The sequence below is a fragment of the Leptonychotes weddellii genome, chromosome 1 (assembly GCF_054177405.1).
Source record: "Leptonychotes weddellii isolate Sample4059 chromosome 1, ASM5417740v2, whole genome shotgun sequence".
NCBI lineage: Eukaryota > Metazoa > Chordata > Mammalia > Carnivora > Phocidae > Leptonychotes > Leptonychotes weddellii.
This window is the reverse complement of record NC_138369.1, coordinates 104,770,516-104,793,419: the sequence shown is the minus strand read 5'-3', so window position 1 is coordinate 104,793,419 and position 22,904 is coordinate 104,770,516. Positions and strand designations below refer to the sequence as shown.

At 40.1% G+C, this 22,904-nt stretch overlaps 1 protein-coding gene across 1 annotated transcript in view; it reads left to right on the top strand.

Annotated features, from left to right (window-relative positions):
* WDR49 (WD repeat domain 49) overlaps positions 1-22,904 on the top strand; it is a 103,275-nt gene that overhangs the window by 76,036 nt on the left and 4,335 nt on the right. The window contains exons 7-8 of the mRNA XM_081812756.1: positions 5,802-5,911; positions 8,766-8,939. Of these exons, the coding sequence (XP_081668882.1) occupies positions 5,802-5,911; positions 8,766-8,939 (284 nt within the window). The remainder of the gene's footprint in view (positions 1-5,801; positions 5,912-8,765; positions 8,940-22,904) is intronic.

The window sequence follows — 22,904 nt, the reverse complement described above, 5'->3', positions numbered from 1 at the left end:
TTTGAAAGACTAAAGAATCATGGTAAAAAAGCCATGAATTCTATGTGCTGTATTCCTCTAGTGCTGGTGTTCTGCCGTTCTCATTGATTGGTAAACTTGGTCTTGACTGGCTGTTCTTGCTGATCTTCTGGGGGAGGGGCCTGTTGCCGTGGTTCCCAAATGTCATTGCCGGAGGCAGAATTGCCCCGCCCTTGCCGGTCCAGGCTAAGTAATCTGCTTGGGTTTGCTCTCAGGAGCTTTTGTTCCCTGCAAGCTTTCCCTACAGCTTTGGAGGATGAGAGTGAAAATGGTGGCCTCCCAATCTCCGCCCCAGAGGAGCTGAAAACTTGGGGCCCTGCTCCTCAGTGCGCCCCCAGAGAAAAGCAGTCAGTCACTCCCGTCTCCCTGGTCTCAGGCCGCACTCTGTGCTCACCCGGCCTGTGACCGAGTGTTTGTATCTCTGGCACCCGATCCCGTGTGGAGTCTCCAAACCCAGCAGATCCCTGCAGTGCACTCCCGCACCGCTCCTCCTGGGGGAGGAAGGAGAGTCTCCCCGGATCTACCGCTTGTTGGGTCCCTGCTGGAAGAGCAGTGTCCCGACTGTGCCACGGATCACGGTTTACGGCAACCCCGAGCTGCGAGCCTGCTCCTTGGCTCTGTCTCTGAGCTTCCTCGCTCCGATACCTGGGAGCTCTGCTGCACTCAGGCACCCCCGGTCTTTCTGTGACCTTGAGGGTCCTGTCCCAGCAAGGACTCCCCCGCCCCCCTTAGCCAGTGGAACGATGTCCCTCAGCAGAGCCGACTTATAAAATTTCCTATTCTGTGCTCTGCTGCTCTATCACTTGCCAGTAGCGGCCGACAGAGGCTCCTTCCCCCACCATCTGTCTTCCAGAATATTGCCTCGGATTCACTTCTCTGCTCATCCTACCTTCCAGAATGTGGTCGCTTTTCTGTTCAGAGAGTTGCTGCTCTTCTTTTCTTCAATCTCCTATTGAGTTCGTAGGTGTTCAGAATGGTTTGATCCCTATCTAGCTGAATTCCTGGGACCAGACGAAATTCAGGTCTCCTACTCTTCCTCCATCTTGCTCCTCCTCCTCCTAGAGTATTTCTTTACTGCCAAAAAAATACATGTTCTTTAGGAGAAATTTTGGATGTACAAATAAGCAAGAAGGAAAAAGAAAAATCACCTGTTGCAAAACTGGTGCTGACCCTTAGGCATTTCCAGTTCCAGGCAAATAAGCAAATAAACAAAAGTATATCTTATGAAAACGAAGACTATCATACATAGTTTATAACCTGTTTTATCATTCAGAAAATACACAGGGAGTCCATTTCTGTGTGAATTAACAGGGATGGCCACAGACATCCACATCTGTAATGACATCCTAGGAACTTAGGAGTTCTGTAACCATTTCCTTTTTTTTGAGCATTTAGATTGTTTACAAATGTTATTTGGGAAAACATTTCTTAAACACCTTCATGTATACATGTTAGAAGACCCAATGACATTCATCATCAGAATAAATTCTTCAAAATGGAGTTGCCAAGTCCAAAATTTCAAAGGCCTTTAGATCATCTTGCTAAGTTGCTGTCCCTAGACCTGTGGGTGCCCCCACCAGCAGTGCATAGAAACGGCTGCCTTGGAACCAACCCCGGATGTTGTCATTGTCCTAAAACTGTTGCCGTGGTATTTCATCATTGTTTTCAGTTGATTATTTTGATTATTTGCGAGAGTGAACTTTTTTCCCCACATGTTTATTAATCTTTAACAATTTAATAATAAACTTGAAAGAGGTATTAGAGGTATTAGACTCGACCGATTGCTGTCACATCCTTCAGAGAACCACAGCCCATAATTCCTATGGGATGCTCACCATCTTAAATATGGTGTTCTCTGTTATTGAACCAGCCTTTATTATAGAATGACTCTAATGTTAAGTCAGATCTATTCATGTGTAGAACTCTCTCTCATCGATCTTCATTTTTATTCTAGGGCAACAAAGAGCAAGTCTACTCTACCTTCTGTTATCTGACACTTTTCACTTTGGCTGCCATTTCAAAAGTGGGGAAAGGGTTAATTATTAGAAACCAGGATAAAAGAATCAGATGGGAAATGAAACAGAAATTTCCATTAATTTCTCAGTAAGTTGTATAAGACAGAAGGCACACTTAAAATTGATGTTTCTTAGAGATGAGAAATTATGATGTTCTAAATCCTTATTATGGTTAGGAGGGAACTGATATTTAATATTATTTATATGCTGTTGATTACGTAATTATCCTGTCAGGAGATCTTCTGTTAGAATTTAAATTAGGAAATTTATGGACAGCTGTAAGAAAAAATACACAAAACATTAAAATCGCATTTTAAATTAGGCCTTATATGACATAAAACACTTGGAGGATTGACAGTCTACTTTTACCAACAATCTGTGGCAATAATCATCCTTTGCCCATGTATAACGAATGAAAGCAAATGAAAGTCTACTCATTTTTTAAAATTTAAGTCTTAAAAATACTAGTACAGCAAATTATTATTTTTGAAAGTACCACATCTCCTTATTTTTCGTCTCATCGTTCTGAGAGTTCCCAAGAGTAGTAGGGCTGGCCATAGGGGGTGATGGAACTCCCTACTTTGAGTGGAAAATATTTTCTTATTCTTGCTTAAAGTGATAGTGGGCAATACTTACTGAGCTCCTACCATATTCCAGGCACTGTGCTAAGGTCCTTAGGTATTTAACTCATTTAATTGTCCCTGTAATCTTTGGCAATGGTTACAGTTATCATCCCCATCTCACGACTAGGAGAGCAAGGCAGAAAAAAGTTAAGTGATTTGCCCAGTGTCAACCCACCAGCACGAGGTGAACCAGAGATCCCAAAGCAGGCCTTCTGGCCCCAGAGCCAGTGTACTTTGCCACCACTCCATACTGCCTGCCCAACAAGCATCATGTGACAATATGGAAAAGTTATTGGTTTCTGAGTCAAGTGATCAAACATTTTGTCAAGTATCTGCTATGTATAAGCCACTACTCTAGGCGCTTTTGCTTTCCTTTAATGCCTAGTAGGGCACTTGGAGACTTGTCACATGTCATTCTTCCCTTCTATATCCTGAACCAAGAGGTGAGAGATCAGTTAGAACCTCTCTTTCTCATAGAATTGATGGCAAGTTTCCCAGAGCCCATAGTAGGCCCTCTTCTGGCTCTAAGCCCTTTATTACATTATTCTGCATTTTTATCTTTGCCCATTAAGAGTATTGGAATTTTGGGAATATTCACCTCTTTCCAGTTGTGTGTGCATTTTCATAGTAACCATTCCCCCAAATGTCAAATATCTACAGGAAAGGAAGCAATAAGTTGGGCTTTGAATATGAAGTTGATCCTGCTGTCTAGTGGTTCATAGAACTGCCCTGAGGTGAGAGCTTTGTCACTATGGCTGTCCTTCCTTGGCAGTCATCTCAGTAGTACAGTTTAGTGTGATTCCCAGGAGAGTCTCTCCTACCTTATGCCCACCCCTTTCCCTCTGTGGATTTAACTCTTAAGTGGAGATAAGCAAAGTGATTTTAGTATCACTGGTTGAGAGAGCCAGGAAGCAAATGGCCTAAAAGCAGGAAAGAGTTCAGAATGTCTTGGAAAAATAAAGGTCTAGTGTTATCTAGTCCAAAGGTAGACCTCCCTATTTCTAGGCCTCCCTCAACAGTTTGTACGTCAGTTTATAACAATAATACTTTTCTGGGGGGAAAAATAGTATTAACCTAACAACTGTAAGGCATAACTGTACTACATTTTACCCTTCCTGTAAAGGGTAAACTTATTGTTACAGATTCTCTTACTATCTTAAAATGACTCTCTAAGGATGCCATCCAGTGGTTTTCCAAGCCAAGATAGTGACTAAATAATATGTTCTGATTCATGAGGGATTGTACATGAGGGAAAGCACCATTCCAGTGTGCTCTGGGGACAAAATGCCACCTGCTTTAGTCTTTGGATGCCGAAGATTCACTTTAAAAAAAATCTGTAATTCCAAATAATTTATGTAGATACTTCACCCAGTCAAGGAAATAGAGCTTATCTCCCATTGTCATCCCCTTGTTAAGTATAGGCTGTGCTTAGAAATTTGCTTCTGGAGAGTAGTGTATGGAAAGGAAGGGAAAAGTAACTTTACACAGGGTAGAAGCTTGGCAAACACAACCTTGGCCAATGGTAAGTTTAGCATCAACAGTGATAAGACAGGTTGATAGCATGTACCCTTGAGAAGATGTAATAATAGCACTTCATCTCCATTGACTTCCTCCCATCTAACCCTAAGAAAAACATCAGATAAACACAAATTGAAGGGCATTTTACAAAAATATCTGACAAGTATTCCTCAAAACTGTCAAAGTCATAAAAAACAAGGAAAGTCTGAGAAACTATCATAGACCAGAGGAAGCTAAGGAGTCAGAAAGCTAAATATAATGTGATTTCTTGGCACAGAAAAAAAGACATTAGGAAAAAATTAGGGAAATCCTAATAAAATATTGAGTTTAGTTAATAGTCATGTACCAATACTGGCTTCTTAGTTGTGATAAATAGTAATTAACAATAGGGACAGCTGGGTGAGGGGATATCCCAGAACTCTGTGCTATGTTATCTTCACAAGTTTTCTGTCAATCTAAAATAACTCTAAAATGAAAAGTTTATTTATGTATAAAAAAGCAATCAATAAATTGCTATTTAAAGCTATATAAATAGCACACAATATTAACTTTGAGATACATTGACTTAATTTCACTTGTATTGATACTTTAAACTCTTGAGTTTGGGAAATACAGTCCAAATAGAGCAGAGGGAAAGGAAGGAGGGAAATGAACATTTATTGAATAGTGTTTTTTATTAGGCACATCGCCAAACAGCCATCCATCTCCTCTCCTTTAAAACCACAGTGAGAATCTCATTGTGTAAAGCAGGAAATTGGGGCTGAGAGTATAGGAAACCTCTAGAGGTTCTCCAGCTACTCTGGAGGCAGCAGAACTGCGAATAAAAGTTAGGGGGTGGGAGAACAATCAGCAGGAGGGCTAACAGATGCAAGGAAGGGAGGCAGCAGGGAGAGGGCAGGCCCCAGGGCTCCCATTAATTGTGTGAAAAATGGGTGTGTTTTCTGACCTGATGCATCCAAGAGAATAATAACGATTTTGGACAACACAACTTGTCGTTGTCGAGGTAGAGGTCTGTGCAGTGAACGTTAAATATAGTTGAGACCATTTCCTGTTTTCTGACAAGAATTATGTACAGCTATATAATGATTTCACTCCCTCTGTTTTAATAACAGTTTTTCCATGGATTCAAGCTAATCTGAAGTTTTCCTATAGATTCATATGATAAGCCTCAAAAATACTGAACTTTTTTTTGCATTTTGGATACCATAAGTGAAGATCCAGGCCTCACACTGGATAAGTTTTTGACACATACCACTAGTTAGCCCATTTAATTTATACACAGGGCAAGAATAGTGTGTGCTTCTGTGAAATTTTCTTCTGCATAATTTTTTCTCTGACTTTCCAGTTACTATGGGAATCTTAGCTTAACTAGCCTCTTGGCCTCTCTGGCTCTTACCTTTTTATATCATCACCTGGCTAGCAGCCATTTTCTTCAAAGATACAGCCTGATTAGTATAAACAAATGTCATCAATTAGGTCCACAGTATAGAGGGCTTTTTTGTTTGTCTGGTTGGGTTTTTTTGTTTCTTTGTTTATTTTCTTTTGTCAAAGTAAGATATGTATTTAAAGCTTGAAAGTGCCTATTCGTGGCTGATATTTTATTTTATCCTATATTATTTTCTTCCAGTGTCAGACCATCAGAAGTCATAAATTTAGGTATAAAATATAAGGAAAGAAATATCTTCAGGAAAAAAACACATAACCTTTACAATGGTGAAGTTATGCAAAAATCACCCAGTAAGTAATCACTCTTGACATATCTTTATAGTGTTATTATTTTATAGATTGGTATGAATATGACAAATAGCTACTCTGTGTGCCAGGAATGCTGGTATTCCTTAATAAATGTGAAGGTAAGAGCCTCTGTTTAACAAAGGAGGAAAGTGAGGCTCAGAGACATCAGTGATTTGTCCGAGGCTGCACAGCATATAAATGGCAGAAGTATAAGGTCTAAGCCAGAAAATACATGTAAAGTGCCCATTATAGCTTCCAAAATAGGGTTAGCACAGAACGTCAATTCTCTCCCGTAAGTGTTGAAGAGATGAAAATGAATAAAAACTATTTTTGCTCTAAGGAAGCCCAATACGAGTTTAGTTTGGGCTAACCAGAAAAAAAATTATAAAACAAAAGTAACTGAAACAAAAGAATTGTTATCATACTGAAAGGTATTGTTTAGAGGTGTACTAAGAGGGGCTCCTGGGTGGCTCAGTTGGTTAAGCATTTGACTCTTGGTTTCAGCTCAGGTCATGATCTCAGGGTCATGAGATCCAGCCCTGAGTCAGGCTTGGGGGGTGGGGGGGTCTGCTTGAGGATTCTCTCCCTCTGCCACTCTACACACGCTCATACTCTCTCTCTCAAACAAATAAACAAATCTTAAAAAACAGAAGTGTGGTGAGAATAATTCCCCAAACTCCATCATATGAAAATATTTCACTCATTGCCAGTCTTGTTTAAACTTATGTCCAAGAGGGCGCCTGGGTGGCTCAGTCGTTAAGCGTCTGCCTTCGGCTCAGGTCATGATCCCAGGGTCCTGGGATCGAGTCCCACATCGGGCTCCCTGCTCGGCGGGAAGCCTGCTTCTCCCTCTCCCACTCCCCCTGCTTGTGTTCCTGCTCTCGCTGTCTCTCTCTGTGTCAAATAAATAAATAAAATCTTTAAAAAAAAAAAAAAAAACTTATGTCCAAGAGGTAGCTGTAGTTTTGTAGAGTAGATACGTTAATTTTAGAATTTCTACTGAAATTTTGCTGCCAAAATGTACATCATTATTTAATATTCAATGCATTTTTAATTTTTAATTTTTATTTATTTATTTTTAAGGATTTATTTACTTATTTATTTGACAGAGAGAGAGAGACAGCGAGAGAGTGAACACAAGCAGGGGGAGTGGGAGAGGGAGAAGCAGGCTTCCCGCCGAGCAGGGAGCCCAATGCGGGGCTCAATCCCAGGACCCTGGATCATGACCTGAGCCGAAGGCAGACGCTTAATGACTGAGCCACCCAGGCGCCCTAATTTATTTTTTTAAAAGATTTTATTTATTCATTTGAAAGAGACAGAGAAAGCATAAGCAGGGGGAGAGGCAGAGGGAGAAGCAGACTCCCCGCTGAGCTGGGAGCCTGACGTGGGACTCGATTCCAGGACCTGGAGATCATGACCTGAGCCGAAGGCAGATGCTTAACCATGAGCCACCCAGGCGCCCTGCAATGCACATTTATAAACTAATCTACTCCATAGGGTTTTTGTAAGATTACATGAGATAATATGTGTAAAGTACTTACAACAGTGCCTGGCATATTATGGAAACTTGATACAATTACTAATTACTAATGTTATTGTTATTACTATTATACCTTGGAGCATGACCTTTGGAGTGAAACATACTTGAGCTTAAGTCCAAGCTGCTATGTGCTAGATAGCCAAATTCAGGCAAGTTATTAAAGTATCTTCAGCCTCAATTTCCTCATCTGTCAGAAGGGCATAATGATACTTTTACAGGTTGTGAATATTTCTCCTTTGGTTTAACATAACACATTGATTCTTAAAGTATGTTCCATGGCCAGCAGAATGAGCATCACCTGGAACCTAGAAGTGTACATTCTGGGGCCCCATCCCTACCCTACTAAATCGGAAATGGGAAGGATGTATAGCAGGGTATGATTTAACAAACCCTCCAGGGGATTGCGAAGCCTGGTTACATTTGAGAACCACTGACAGCACATGACTTGTCCCATAGTGAGTGCTGAATATGTATTGGTTCACTTTCCTTAGATACTGAGCCACCACGATGACAAAAGCACAGTCCCTACCTTTGCAGGGCTAACAATCAAACAAACCTAATATCACATCTTTTTTTTTTTTAAAGATTTTATTTATTTATTTGACAGAGAGATAGACAGAGAGAACAAGTAGGCAGAGAGACAGGCAGAGGGAGAGGGAGAAGCAGGCTCCCCGCCGAGCAGGGAGCCCGATGCGGGGCTCGATCCCAGGACCCTGGGATCATGACCTGAGCTGAAGGCAGCTGCTTAACCAACTGAGCCACCCAGGCGCCCCCTTAATATCACATCTTGAGTGAAGCTTTTTCCATTTTATGCCATGAAGCAAAAAGAAAACTTTTTCCCATTGTCCAAGACTTTGCTTTTAAGTGCATGAACAAACAAGCTTTCCTTTTCATCATCTCATTGCATGCATCTTCAATACAATGAGTTACATGTTAGTGAAATTAAAAAGTACCTGCAAATTCAAAATTTCCGATATGTTGTCAAATGCTAAAAACAAGATTCCATCTTACAAAAGATGCAGTTTCCTGATAGATAAAAGAGAAACTGGAGCTTTTCCAACACTGTAAAATATACATTTTCAAGGGAAAATAGCAAAAGAATACAAAATAAAAAATAAATGAAAGGGGAGCCTTGAGTTCCTTTTGGTCCCTTTGAATCAAAGGGCCGCAGATTTATCACGAACAGCTGTGTTTATAGGGTTTGCTGATCGCTGCAGCTGTAGCAGCTGAGGAACAGGAAGGTTACATTTTCAAAAGTTAACTTGGAAATGTGCTAGCTCCTTCTGAGGAATTAATGACACTGTGCTTTTTTCCTAGCCTCCCCTAAAACCTACTGTTACGAAGGTGCATTTAGGTCATTAAGCATCGGAGCCCTGAAAGAGCTGCCTGAAGTGAAGAAACCAGCTTTTCTTCTGGACCTGGAGACATACTTTAGAGAAAAGCCAGAGGAGGAGTGTTCCCAAATTCCAGAGCTTCCATTGCTCTCTGAGAGTGAGTCCTCAGCCACCATCCCCTTTAGTCCTCTCTCCCTGTTAAACTCAACCACTCAAAAAAAAAAAAAAACAGAGCCGGAGAGCATGGGAGTAATACGTTTGCCTTGTAGGTTGCCATGGAAGGAAGCATGGTTTGACTGTTAAGATTTATAGCTCAGCTGCTGATCTGTGCTCTCAAAAAGGGCAGCCAACAGGCTGGAATACATTAAAAGAATATTTTCATCTTGTCACTTTTTTGAAGTCAGAATGCCATGAATACACAGTCTGAGCCTGCCATGGATGAGGACCCCTTCCCCCAAATAATCTTCGTTTTCAAAACTGATACCAGAGACAGAGCTATCCTAAGACTGCTTGAGAACAGGGTCTCTGACAATCTGGTCTTTCTTCTTTTCAGATGGAACACTATAAATAGAGGCTACTTAATGTACATTGTATTAGAGACTCCCAGCTGCAGTGCCAAGCTTAGAAAATGAAAGGACAAGAAAGCTTAGCTTAGAAAAATAGAAGTGAATGGTCTCTGAAGGTTCAGAAACAAGGTGTGCAGAAGAATGTTCTCTTTTTCAGATGGTTATAGGCTTCCAAGTTGTTAAGGATTTGAAGAACAGGGTCTGCACAGAAATCCTACCCGCATGGAGGGGCCCTACGGGAGTGCACGAAGCACAACCTGAATCTCAGTGAGGCACTCAGAGAGCATATGGACACTGCAGGGAACTCATTTAAAATAATTAATGAAAAGTGCATGTTTCCAACTTGTCACAGTCAAAAAATCAGAACTACACTTGAACCATCTGAGATCTGTGGTTTCTGAACTTTTCAAATCCTCAGAGATGAGGGTTCAACATCATCCTTGAGAGAAATAATAACCCTTGCAGGAGGGAGGCGTTTCTGTATGTCCACACTGGAGGAAGGTTCAGCCTCTTGTCTTCACTTGGTTCCCTCCGGGAAAGGAGAACAGTTGGTCAACTTTTTTTTTTTTTTTTTTTTGAAATTCCACTTGGGAGCAAGGTACAGCTGTCATTCCTCATTGCCATAGTTTCCAGTCTAATTATTCTCAGCTTTCTTTTGCCTTTACTCAAGAGTTTTTCTTTTCTAAACTTATAATCATTTATTTGGTCTCATGAGGGTCATCTAATGGTTTCTGCTCATTTCTTTTAAAACCATGAATCCATAAATTTCGGGGCTCTATATAACCATTTATGCATCTGACAGGGCTTTCAGTCTGTCATCCCAATTTTTCCCCCACCCAGGATGATTCGTCTTTTAAAAATAAATGTGGGAAGTACTTATCTTATCCTCTTGAGTCACAGACAGAAGAGATCTGGGGAACAGACAGTAAGAAAAGATCCACAGAGCCAGGACAAAGTGTAAAGACAGTAGAGACATAGGGGCACCTGGGTGGCTCAGTTGTTAAGCGTCTGCCTTTGGCTCAGGTCATGATCCCAGGGTCGTGGGGATTGAGCCCCGCATCAGGCTCCCTGCTAGGCGGGAAGCCTGCCTCTCCCTCTCCCTCTGCCCCTCCCCATCCCTTTCTCTCTCTGTCTCAAATAAATAAATAAAATCTTAAAAAAAAAAAAAAGACAGTAGGGACATAGAACATGCCCAGGGGAGGAAACCAAGATGGAGCAATCAGAACTGAGAGAAGAGAAATAGAAGACAGGGAGTATGCAAACGCTGGGGAGCAAGAAGGTGGGAGAGGTCAACAGTGAGGGCAGCAAACACCTCTCCTCAGTGGTGTAAGCTCCTGAGCTCCTGTGAGGAGCCTTGTACAGTCTGCAGCGGGAGAATTCTTCCTTACAGGCAGGTGGATGTGCTTGTGGAGAGATGGGGGGTGGGGGTAGATGGCTGGATGGACATACTGAAATACTCTAACACATTTTCAAAGAAATGTTTTTTCTCCTGGATTTTGCAATATAATTTTTTCCCGTAATTTCCACAGTTCTGTTTTTTTTTTTTTTTAATTTTCTTCTTCAGCTTTTCATCCTTTGCTCTCTTTTCAGTATTTTCACTTACCTGCCTTCTCTGCAAGGGAAAATAGTTATTATTATTATTTTTTTTAAAGATTTTATTTATTTATTTGACAGAGAGAGACACAGCGAGAGAGGGAACACAAGCAGGGGGAATGGGAGAGGGAGAAGCAGGCTTCCCGCCGAGCAGGGAGCCCGATGCGGGGCTTGATCCCAGGACCCTGGGATCATGACCTGAGCCGAAGGCAGACGCTTAATGACTGAGCCACCCAGGCGCCACCAGTTATTTATTTATTTTTTTTTAATAAGTTCCACCAATGTAAGGGAGAGACAGATGCAGACTTTGAAGACAACGGAATGCATGACATGTGACACCATGTTCCGTGGGCGCACCAAGGGAGAAGCCAGATGCATTGTGACTGGGGCATAGGAATCAATGCAGAGTGGTGGTCACACACTTAGGAAGGGCAGGAGTCTGCAGGGTGAAGGAGGAGGAAGGGAGTCAAGATCAAGGAAATAGTGTAAGGAAAGGCACATCAGGGATGAAGTAGGGCAGAAGTCCACGTGATTCCGAGTTGGCTGCCCTGGGAGATGTTAGGGAAGTGAGTCTGACACACATGAGTAGAGTTGAGTTTAGAATGTGTTGAGTTTGAGCTACTGGTATGCTTTTTAGAAATAAAGGTCTTGAGGAAGGCAGAGGATTGTAACGGGCTTTGTATAATATCCTAGGGTCTTCAACTTGCAGATACTGCAATAATGTTCACTCACTTATGTGTTTAGCCTTTTCTGAGGTAGATACTAAATGCCTCTGTGCACAGGCTGGCCCCTGTGCTGGAGGCTGAAGACAAAGAGTTAACATGTGGAGGCCCAGCCTTCAAAGATCTTGAAGACTAGTGGGGAAAATAGGTAAGGAAATGAATAATTATGTTTTACACCCAGGGCTGTGATAGAGATATGCACTGGCTACCGTGGGACCACAGGGAGATTCATAGATGGTTTTTTGGGAGAAACCTTATTAGGTCAAGCTAGACACTAAAAGTCAAGTTGCTATTAGTCAGTTAAGAAAAAAAGGGGGATGATATTTCTGGCAAAGGAGTAGCTTATGCAAATGTAAGGTGGTATGAGTAACGAGTGCTAAGGGAGCTACGTGTAGTTCCAAGTGACTAGGTTCTAGAAGGGGCACGATGAGAATCAAGGCTAGATAGGTAAATGGGGGCCAGATCATGGAACACCTAGTGTACTATGCTAAAGCCCTTGGCATTTATTTTATCAGAAATGAAGACCCATTGAAATGTTTCAGTCAAGTACTTTGAATTACTCCATTTCATCTCTTCTATTAATTCTTCTGTTTTTATATCTCTTTGTATTATTCTTTTAGTGATTGCTCCAGAGATTTCAATATTCTTTTCTGTGCCCTTTATTCCTGCTTCTAATAGTAGGCTTCTACCGAGATTATTTTTCTTCAGTTTGAAGAATGTCTTGCAGGATTTCTTATAATGTGGATCGGCTGGTGAGTAATTACCCCAGCTTTTATGTGTCTGAAAAATGCACTTATTTCATTTGGCTTTGGAAAGATACTGTTACTGGGTTTAAAACTCTAAATAGTAGTGTTGGTTTTTTGTTGTTTTTTTTTTTTTTTCCTTTCAGCTTTTTAAAGATAGTGTCCCATTGTTTCCTTGCTCCCATAATTCCTGTTTAAAATTCAGCTCTTGATATATTGTTGTGACTTCTTTGAATGTAGTATCTTTTTTTTTTTTTAATCTGGCTCCTTTAAAGATTTTTCTCTTTATCCGTTTTGAGCAGTTTTATCATGATGGATATAAATACACGTTTCTCAGTATTTATATTGCTTGGGGTTGATAGGAATTCTCAACTAAATCTTTTTCCAATTTTGGACAATTCTCAGCCATTATCTTTTTGAATATTGTTTCTTTCCAATTCCCACTCTCCTGTCCTTTTGGGATTGCAAATCTGCATATGTTAGACATTCTTTACATTGTAAATGTTTCTTACAGTCTTCTCTTCTTTCCATTTTATTTCACTCTCTGGGCTTTATTTTGGGTGCTTTATATTGACTTGTCTTTGCATTCACTAATCCTGTCTTTGCCAGTCTGCTCTTAAACTCATGTGATCAGTTCCCAATTTCAGATTTCACATATATATTTTTTCAGTTCTAGAGTGCCATTTGAATCTCTTTTTATATAGATTCCAATTCTCAGTTGAAATTATTCATGTTTTCATCCATTTTGTCCAAATTTTCTGTTTTCTTTAATATATTTATAATAGTAATTTTAAAGCTCTGGCCTGCTAACATCAATACCTGAATGATCTTGGAGTCTGCTTCTACTGTCTATTTTTCCCTCATGGTTACTGGTCACATTTTCCTTCTTCTTCTTCTTTTTTTTTTTTTAAAGATTTTATTTATTTATTTGACAGAGAGCGAGACAGCTAGAGAGGGAACACAAGCAGGGGGAGTAGGAGAGGGAGAAGCAGGCTTCCCGCAGAGTGGGGAGCCCAATGCGGGGCTCGATCCCAGGACCCTGGGATCATGACCTGAGTCGAAGGCAGACGCTTAACGACTGAGCCACCCAGGCGCCCCATATTTTCCTTCTTCTTTACAAGTCTCGTAATTTTTGTACATTTTTAAATTGTATGACAGAAATTACATATATAAGATCTATAGATACTAAAATTAATGTTATTTTCTCCCAGAGATAGTTTACCCTTTCCTTAGTTGGGCAGAGAACAAGAAGGGCAGATCACACGAATTCAATTAGGAATTGAGCTTGGCCAGTGCTTGGTCACAGCTTTAGTTAGATTTAGTCTACTTCTGATTTCAAATGTCTGTTTTAAGCTTCTTCTTTTATTGGTATATTGTCTCCTAAGTACTGCAAGATTACAGGAAACATTACTTTGCCTCTCCAGTCCAATCCACAGTCTCTATCACCCTAGCATTCAGAAAACATCCTGTGGGGAATACTGGCCATATGGAATGTCTCTAGATTCCAGTATATTACACCAGCCTACATAGTCATCAAAACTCTTCTGATTTCACTTTCCCTTAGAAAGGCCTCTTTGTCTATGGCAATCCTGTTTCTTAGCAATGCCCAGACATGATAAATCCACAGAGGGAAGAAAATATTTGGCAATCTTAGCCCATCTAAGAAGGGTTCTACCATCTCCAGGTGCTTCCACCACCCTCTGATAGGTTTTAAAATATTATTTCTATAATTTACCTGTTTTTGTTTTTCTGTCTGGTGCAATGAGAAAGATGACTTACCACTACCTATTAAATCCTATTCAGAAACAAAATTTCTATTGAAATGTTTAAAACAGGAAAGTGACATGACCAGTTTTGCATTTTAGAAAGCTTTCTGGAAACTGTGTATTAGATGCATTATAATGGGGCTGGACGGAAGGCCGCATATTATAGTAGTGGGAGCTTGTTGTTTGCAGCTGGCTATCTGCTTTTGAATCCTTACTTTGCCTTCCACTAGTTGTTTATATTTGGACAAATTACATAAGCTACTAAGTCTCAGCTTTCTCATGTATAAAATGGGGCTTACCGTGCCTGATTTTGAAGTTGTGTGGGCTAACTTTAGCACAGTGAATAGTACATAACTAAACATTCATTAAATGGTATCTATTATTATTTTGAAGATAAGGAGACCCTAGGGGTGCCTGGGTGGCTCAATCATTAAGCGTCTGCCTTCAGCTCAGGTCATGATCCCGGGGTCCTAGGATCGAGCCCCGCATCAGGCCCCCTGCTCGGCGGGAAGCCTGCTTCTCCCTCTCCCGCTCCCCCTGCTTGTGTTCTCTCTCTTGCTGTGTCTCTCTCTCTGTCAAATAAATAAATAAAATCTTAAAAAAAAAAGATAAGGAGTCCCTTGAAAGGAAGTAACTAATTTGAGAAATGTTAAGAAGATCGAATTTAAAGGGTTATGTGCCCTGATGAGATGTGAACACATGTATAACTCTCAGGTTTCTAGCTTGGGAAACTATGTCCAAAAAAGGAGACTATTATTAAGAGAGGAACTACAGGTTTTTGAAATATGTTGAGATGGAGGTGCTTGTGGGATATCAACCAAGAAAAGCTCACACTTTTCCAAGAAACTGACTATAGTAGCAAAGAAAGAGTAGTAACTGAAGAGCAAGTATAGGCCTGTTTCAGAGTTTATGTTCTTGTTAAATTCATTTTCTTGTTCTGATTTTAGATGTAATATATGGGTATTATAGAAAATTGGCTAGTAGGAAGTAAAGAGAACTCTAAAGAACACAGGAATATCAGATTTAAAGAACAGCCACTACACCCTCAGACCTGAGAGAGACCAAGGAAGATGCCCATCCCAGCTAGGGCTGATACCCAGACCCCACAGGAGAGGGCTTATCCGTGTCTCACTGGATGGTGAGGTGGGCCGAGCTGCCGCAGGTAGAACGTGGGTGACATGGGAAGCCATTCACAGGGAGGTGCTGCATCTCTGAACTCACTACAAAGACACCAAAAGAGTACAGGGGAGGCTGTTCACAGAGAGGAGTCACACTGGCAGACCTCCACTTACCTCTTGGGGTAAGCAGGAAAGCCATTCACCAGGTGGTGCCAGACAGGTGACAAGGAAAGCTGCTAGTTCTGGGCTCTGGAGTAGCCATGCTTGCATCATGGGAGTCTGGAGCTGGAAAAGCCTCTGTGAGGACTTGGTACTCAGGGAATCATGCTATAGGAGTCTAGTGCTAGAGAAACTGCACTGCAGGAGCATGGTGAAAGGGGCACCTGCTTGGAAGAGAAACCCACCTCTCCAGTGTCCCTCTAGTGTCCTCTCGTGACAGGGATCAACATCAACCAGCTGGCAAAAGATATTTACAGGGCTCCAGCCTATTATCCCAAAGCAAGCAGTGAAGAATGGATTTGGAGCTGAGGGGCAATATATTGATAACTGGCATAGTATCATCTTACCTGTATTTTCATGCTTTTTCCCCCCCACTCCTGGCCCTTTACATTATTTTGTATCTTTTGAACTTGCAGTCAATATTCCCATTAAGTTATAAGGTGTCAATGGCTATGGTTGTCTTTTGGGAGAATTTCTACTTATAAAGGGAATAAAACTTGGGAGACTCAAAGCAATAATGGTATAAAGGCAAAATTTCAAGCATACACTTGGCTTCAAATCAAGACTCTACCACTTGCTAGCTATATGACTTTGAACAGGTCAATTAAACTCCCTGTACCTTAGTTTCTTCAACTAAAAATGGGCATCATATTAGTTACCATCCCCATAATGTTGCTGTGAAAATTAAGTGAAATAATTTAGGTGAAGCCCTTAGCATAGAACCTGACACCTAATAAGAATTTGATACGTTTTTCTTTATTGATAATATTTTATTCTTATTATTCTACTAAACAGCTCTATGATATAGAAATTATTATTGTCCTTACTTTCTACAGGAGGAGTCTGTGGCATGAACTCTGGCATAGAGTAAAGGATCTGTGGCACAGACATAAAGAGTTTAAACAACTTATCTAGTCTCACGTAGCTAATAAGAGGTGGGCCCTCCATGAGAAGTGTCCATGTTATTCAGTTGTCCGTGTTGTTAATATTTCTAAGTGTCATCGCCCTTGTTCAAATAGCATTCAAATCATATTCCCTAGGCAGCCTTTATAAAAATTCAGTTAGCCAACATATTGCACATCATTAATTTCAGATGTAGAGTTCAGTTGCATATAACACCCAATGCTCATCACATCACCCCATTACCCCAACCTTCCCCGCCACCTCCCCTCCAGTAACCCTCAGTTTGTTCCCTATAGTTGAGAGTCTCTCATAGTTTGTCTCATGCTGAGTGAAATAAGTCAATCAGAGAAAGACAATTATCATATGGTTTCACTCATATGTGGAATAAAACAGCACAGAGGATCAGAGGGGAAAGGAGGGAAAACTGAATGGGAAGGAATCACCTAGGCAGCTTATTCTTATGCTTATTTCTGAAATCAGCCATTTTACTATAGTATTACCCATTTTTATCGCTTTCATTGAAAATTGTTCATCTCCTTTTCAGGAGGATGCTGCTGGATTTAAACAAAAAAAATGTTATTGTAAAAGAGCACTTAAAAAAACTCAATTACCAACATATTTCCCCCTCCACATTTTCATTACAATAGTCTACTTTAAATCTTTGTGCTGCATTTTACATACACTTCTGCAATCCCCCTAATTACAGTGTGCAGGAGGTTATCTGGCAATCGTATGATGAGGGGCATTCTGCCAGACTTACATTCAATATTCTAAACTATCACTTTGGAACTCAGGACGTTTTCAAACACTCTATAATCCCCTGGTGACTTTTTAGTCTTACCTACTGGGTTTTTAATGTCCTCTTGTATTCTCTCTCTTTTCCTTTCAAGTTGAAACATCTTTCATACTCTCTCTTTAGCTTCCAAGTTGTTCCCTGTGGGTTCCCAAACAGCTTGAAACCCCTCTTTGATATGCCTTATTCAAAAACCTGGCGAGGACTTACAAGTGTCTCTGGGTCAGTTTTCGCCAACAAATTCCGTAGAACCCATTCACACTGTATCTGTAAAATCTTTAAATTTTCCAGTGTAGAGAAAATGCTGCATTAGTGGTACCTCAGGTGAATTGTTTGGTTCTTGTTGTTGTTGTTGTTGTTGTTCTGCCAGAGATAAAATGAGTGGGACAATTAAAGAGATGATTTTATTGCAGGCTATTTCATAGGGAGAGTGTTTGTTAAAGAGAAACTCTCAAAGAAAAGGAAGCGGGCTTGGGCCATTACAGAGGCAGGTTCGTGAATCCATTGAGTCTTAGTAGACTTCTGGGGAAGGGTACAGAGGGTCTTATCTCAGAGTCTGAGAGCAGAGTCATCCTTTGCTGTTTTCTGTCTCCAAAACACAAAAGAGTAGAGGGATTTCTTAACTGTCTCTGCTTTCCAGGAGTACAGGGCTCAGGTAAAGTTCAACATTGTCAGTCCCCCCACTTTTGCTCAAGAGGAAGGAATGTTGCTCATCATGGAACAACCCAGAGGTGATCATAAACCTCCTGGGGGGACAAAGCAGGGTCTCAGAAGTGGGCTCTCAAGGGTTCTTGTTGGTGTTGCTTCTGTAAAACCAGTTGAACCATGCACTGTGAGTTGGTGAAAAAGGTCAGTTGTTCTGGGTCCTGGAGATCCCGAGAGAAAAGAACAGCTGCAGGCAGTGTCGGGTCTAGATAGGGATTTGAGCTGTCAAGTTTTGGTTCTCAGTTTTAGGGAAACTTACTTTGGAGTATTGTAGTCAGATACTGAAGGGAACTGGAAGAATCTGTAAGAACTGGAAATTTGTTCATGTTAATAATCTCCAATCCAGTCTGCAGGTAGGTTCCAAAACTGGTGTTTCCAAAAGGGAGAGAAAGTCAATTAAAACTCTACCAGATGAGACAGAGTTTGTGTATCCATTGGTAACCTGCAATTTACAAAGAGGGGCAAAATAAATAAAAAATGGTGAATCTGACAATTTGTGGTTTTCATTGCAACACAAAATTCTCTGTATAGTTCTTAAACTACAGGTGAAAATATGCACATAGACTTTTAGTAAAATCTAACTTACCGTATCTTTACTTTAGAATATAATCTTAAATCTAGTACCAATAAAGAAAGAAAATCACTGATATTTATGGAAGAGTTCTTACTGGAATAAATAATTTAAATACAAAAAGAAAGCATGTATATATTTATATTCATTTTAAATAAGAAATGAGAAATTGTTACATGTGATGCACTCCAGGAAATTTTAGATAACTAAAGAATGAGCATAAAACAGAAACATCTTAAAAGTGGAATTCCTTCCTATTATTTTTATCTTTATATGATAGCATAAATCATCTTGAAAGTCACACACACACACCAAAATTTGGATCCCACAAGACAGACATCATTAATATGTGAAAAACATTTTTTAAAAGGTTCAACAGATGTTCCGCATATGTCATCAGGGAAATGCAAAGTAAAACAAAAATGAGATATCACTGCTCACCTATTAGAATGGCCAAAATCCAGAACACTGACAACACCAAATGCTAATGACAATGTGGAACAACAGGAACCCTCATTCATTGCTGGTGGGAATGCAAAATGGTACAGCCACTTTGGAAGACAGTTGGCAGTTTCTTACAAAAGGAAGCATATTCTTACCATATAATCCAACAATCATGCTTCTTGGTATTTAACCGAAGGAATTGAAAATTTATGTTCAAACAGAAGCCTGTGCATGGATGTTTAAAGCAACTTTATTCAATAATTACCCAAACTTGGAAGCAACTAAGATGTCCTTCGATAAGTGAATGTATACATAAATTGTGGTACATCCAGATAATGGAATATTATTCAACACTAAAAAGAAATGAGCTGTTAAGCCATGAAAAGACATGTGGAGGAATCTTAAATATTATTAGGTGAAAGAAGCCAATTTGAAAAAGGACATACTGATGATCCCAACTATATGACATTCTGGAAAAGGCAAAACTATGGTAAAAGGGTCAGTGGTTGCCAGAGAAGAGGAGAAGAGATGACTAGGAAGAGCACAGAGGATTTTTGGGGGACAGTGGAAATACTCTATATGACATGACAATGAGGGATATATGCCATTACTCTTTTGTAGTAATGTAGTATATGGCAAGCCTATAAAATGTATACCACTGGTAGTGAACCTGTTGGTAAACTATGTACTTTGGGCAATTATGATGAATCAATGTAGATTCATCCTTGGGAAAAAATATACCGTTCTGATGAGTGATATTGATAAAGGGAGAGGCTATGCATGTGTGGAGGCAGGGGATATATGGGAAATTTTTGTACCTTCTTTTCAACTTTGTTTTAAACCTAAAACCGTTCTTAAAAAATTGAGTCTTTATTCTTGTGTAAAGCCCAAATAAATTAAAATCTGAAATTAAAAAAAAAATTGAGCCTTTAAAAAAAAGTTTCAACAGGTCCTGGACCACAATTATTTAAGAGTTATAAGAAGACTTAAAGCATTTTGACCAGTCCTCACCACCTTGCCAACAACCTGTTGCTTTGCTACTTGATTGTTACTCAGTGATGGCTGAAATTGAATGACAACTTGGTAATACTGTTCTAGAGTCTAGATTCAGGAATTAGAAACTTGGTGTCAAGATGTGGGCAGTGGACAGTGAGTAAGAGCATGGGCACCACCTGGGATCATGTTAGAAATGTAGCATCACAGGCCCCAACTCAGATCTACTGAATCAGAATCTACATTTTAACAAGATTTCTGGGTGATTCTTACACACATAAAATTTTGAAAAGCAATTATCTAGAGGGCTTAGAATAAAATAGGACAGAGGATGTGAATTAGAAAGTTTTCAGAATACTGTATATTCATTGATGAACAGCAGCTGGTCATTGCAGTGCTATATTTAGATGGCCATCAAGTCCTTTCTTGCTAGGATGCTTCGTGAGGTTTTTGCCACTCTTGTTTGTCTGATACAGTTGGTTGCTAATCAGGGGACAAGGGACGCATCAGATGACAAAAGATTAACTTTGCTTTACTAAGTTCACGGAATCATTTTATTTCAGTGAAAATGTTTTGATGGCTTCATGACCACCATGTCTTTCATTTTCATTACTTTTAAAACACCTTTTGGGTATCATTATAACAAACCTTGTTGGGAAGCCAGCTATAGAACGAAGTGATGGATATCACTTAAATATATAAATGTTGTATTTTCCCAGGTAGGAAATAGTAAGTGTAAATGGTTACCGATAATGCTAGATGTTGATTTTTCAGGGCTGTGGTAAGTGGATGGATATATGACACGGAGAACCACCTTTCTTTCATCATTATGGAGACCTTAGGTCTCTGGAATGCAAGAATTCCAAAGTTTGAGAAGTAGGGCCACCCCTTCATATTCCTGGAGGTATCTTCATTCATTTGCTCATTTATTCAACAAATATATTTTTTGAATACCTCTCATGTACCAGATGCAATGCTGGGTGCTATCTGGCTATGAGGTATAATGGCAGACAAGGTCTTTCCTTTTGTTGAATTTATCACCTGAGGGAGAGACAGATAATAAATAAGTAGAAGAAGGTAAGTTTGGATGGTGATACTAATAAGAGGTATGAAGAAAGTAAAGCACAATAATGTGGTAAGACATGACTAGGGAAGCATCAGTGAAGGTCCCTCCGATTTTTTATCTGAATCCTGAAAGATAAGAAAGCAGTCTCATGAAGTATTAGGGGCAGAATATTCCAAGGACAAAGTCCAGAAGTGTAAAAGCTACTGAATTGAGAACAGGGTTGATGTGTTCTGGGGCTAGAAAGAAAGTCACTGTTGCTGGGGTAGTATGAGAGAGATGGAAACTAGTACAAGATGAGGTTGGAGGGCGGATAGGGATCAGATCATGTGGGGCCATGTAGCCTGGACAAAGGATTTGAGTTTAAGTGAAGGGAAGCCTTCAGAGGCCATATACATTAGCTGTTACTAGCCCTTCTAAGTGAACTACTCTCCAAGATTATAAGTTGTTGGCCCAGAAAACAAGAAGTTTGAGACTTGAGGTCCCACATAACACCTATGCAGGAATTGAGAGGGCTTTAAGATAAACTATACATTTGAATAAACATAAATTTTTTTTACAAGGAATATCTAACAGACTCTAGTCACAAACCACCAGAACCTTGACACACCAGTTTGTCTCAATGAGAACACTTTGCCCTTCACAATTGTCTTGAGGTAAATAATGTACTTTATGGCAAGTGTATCAGTCAGGGTTCAGGGAAGCAGAATGAGCAGGGCCATATATTGAAATTTATGACAAGGAATTTGCTTATGGGATTGTGAGGCCTGAGTCAGGAGGGGAAGATCATGGGCCGACTGAGCACAGGCTAAAGCTATCATCCACAGTCAGGAAAGGACAGAATGAAACTCCATGGGTACAAGTGGAACCTATTGTCCAATGGTGGAATTTTTCCCTCTTTTCAGGAAGCCTCAGCCCTGCTTTTAAGACCTTCCAACTGATTAAGTCTAGCTCACCCAGATTATCTGGGATAATCCCTTTTACTTGAAGTCCATTGATTAGGGACTTTAATTACATCTGCAAAATCCCTCCAGAGCAACACCTAGATTAATGTTTGGTTGAATAACTGGGAACTTCAGCCTTGCCATTTAATACTTCAAGAAAGCAAGTTATCACAGCAAGGTTAAAGACATTCCTTTATAACCTGAAACAAGTTCAGTAAACGGTTAATGATCTCTCAGATGTATCACATAATCATTGCAGACTCACTCACATTATCGTATGACAACATTATGCCATTAACCTAGCAGATGTTGTTACTCTGAATAGTAAGATGAATTGATTACCATTATCCATTTAGAAGGTGTTAGGTTAATGACATAATTTTTGTGACATAAAAGAGTTTGCCAATGAAGCCAAGAAGGTTGCTTAATGGGCCTCATCTACAAAGATCCTTGTGAGTATTAGTAGTTGCTGGGTGTTTTAGTGTTCCAGGGGAAAAGTGGAAGCCAGACTGCAAGTGGGAAGCATTTCTGGGTAAGCATTTCAGGTGCCTTTCCAAAGAGAGATCTCAGAAGAAAAGGATCCAACGCTACAAAACTCCAATAGTTTGCTGAGATTGATTTTCTCATCCTGAATAAATAGCTATTTTTATGAATAATTATGTATTTGTAATTATATATATATATTTTTAGAGAGGTCCCCAAATTGTAAGCTTTGGGCCCAGGAAACAGGGATCTGTCCCTGTATATGAATTTTTTATCATCTGTTTTTTTAACTCAAAAAAATTATTCAGGTAAGACTGACTCTCTTTAGATATACAAGGGCCTAACAGTTAGTTAGTGGTTTCACTGCCCTGAAACCCAGTCAGTTATGATGAAAATTCCTCATCTAGTTGAGAGACATATCTCAGTAAAACAGAGTTTATTTCAAAAGGAACAGTCTCCCTTTCACAGTGGATCTCAGGAGAGCTCTAAGGCATTT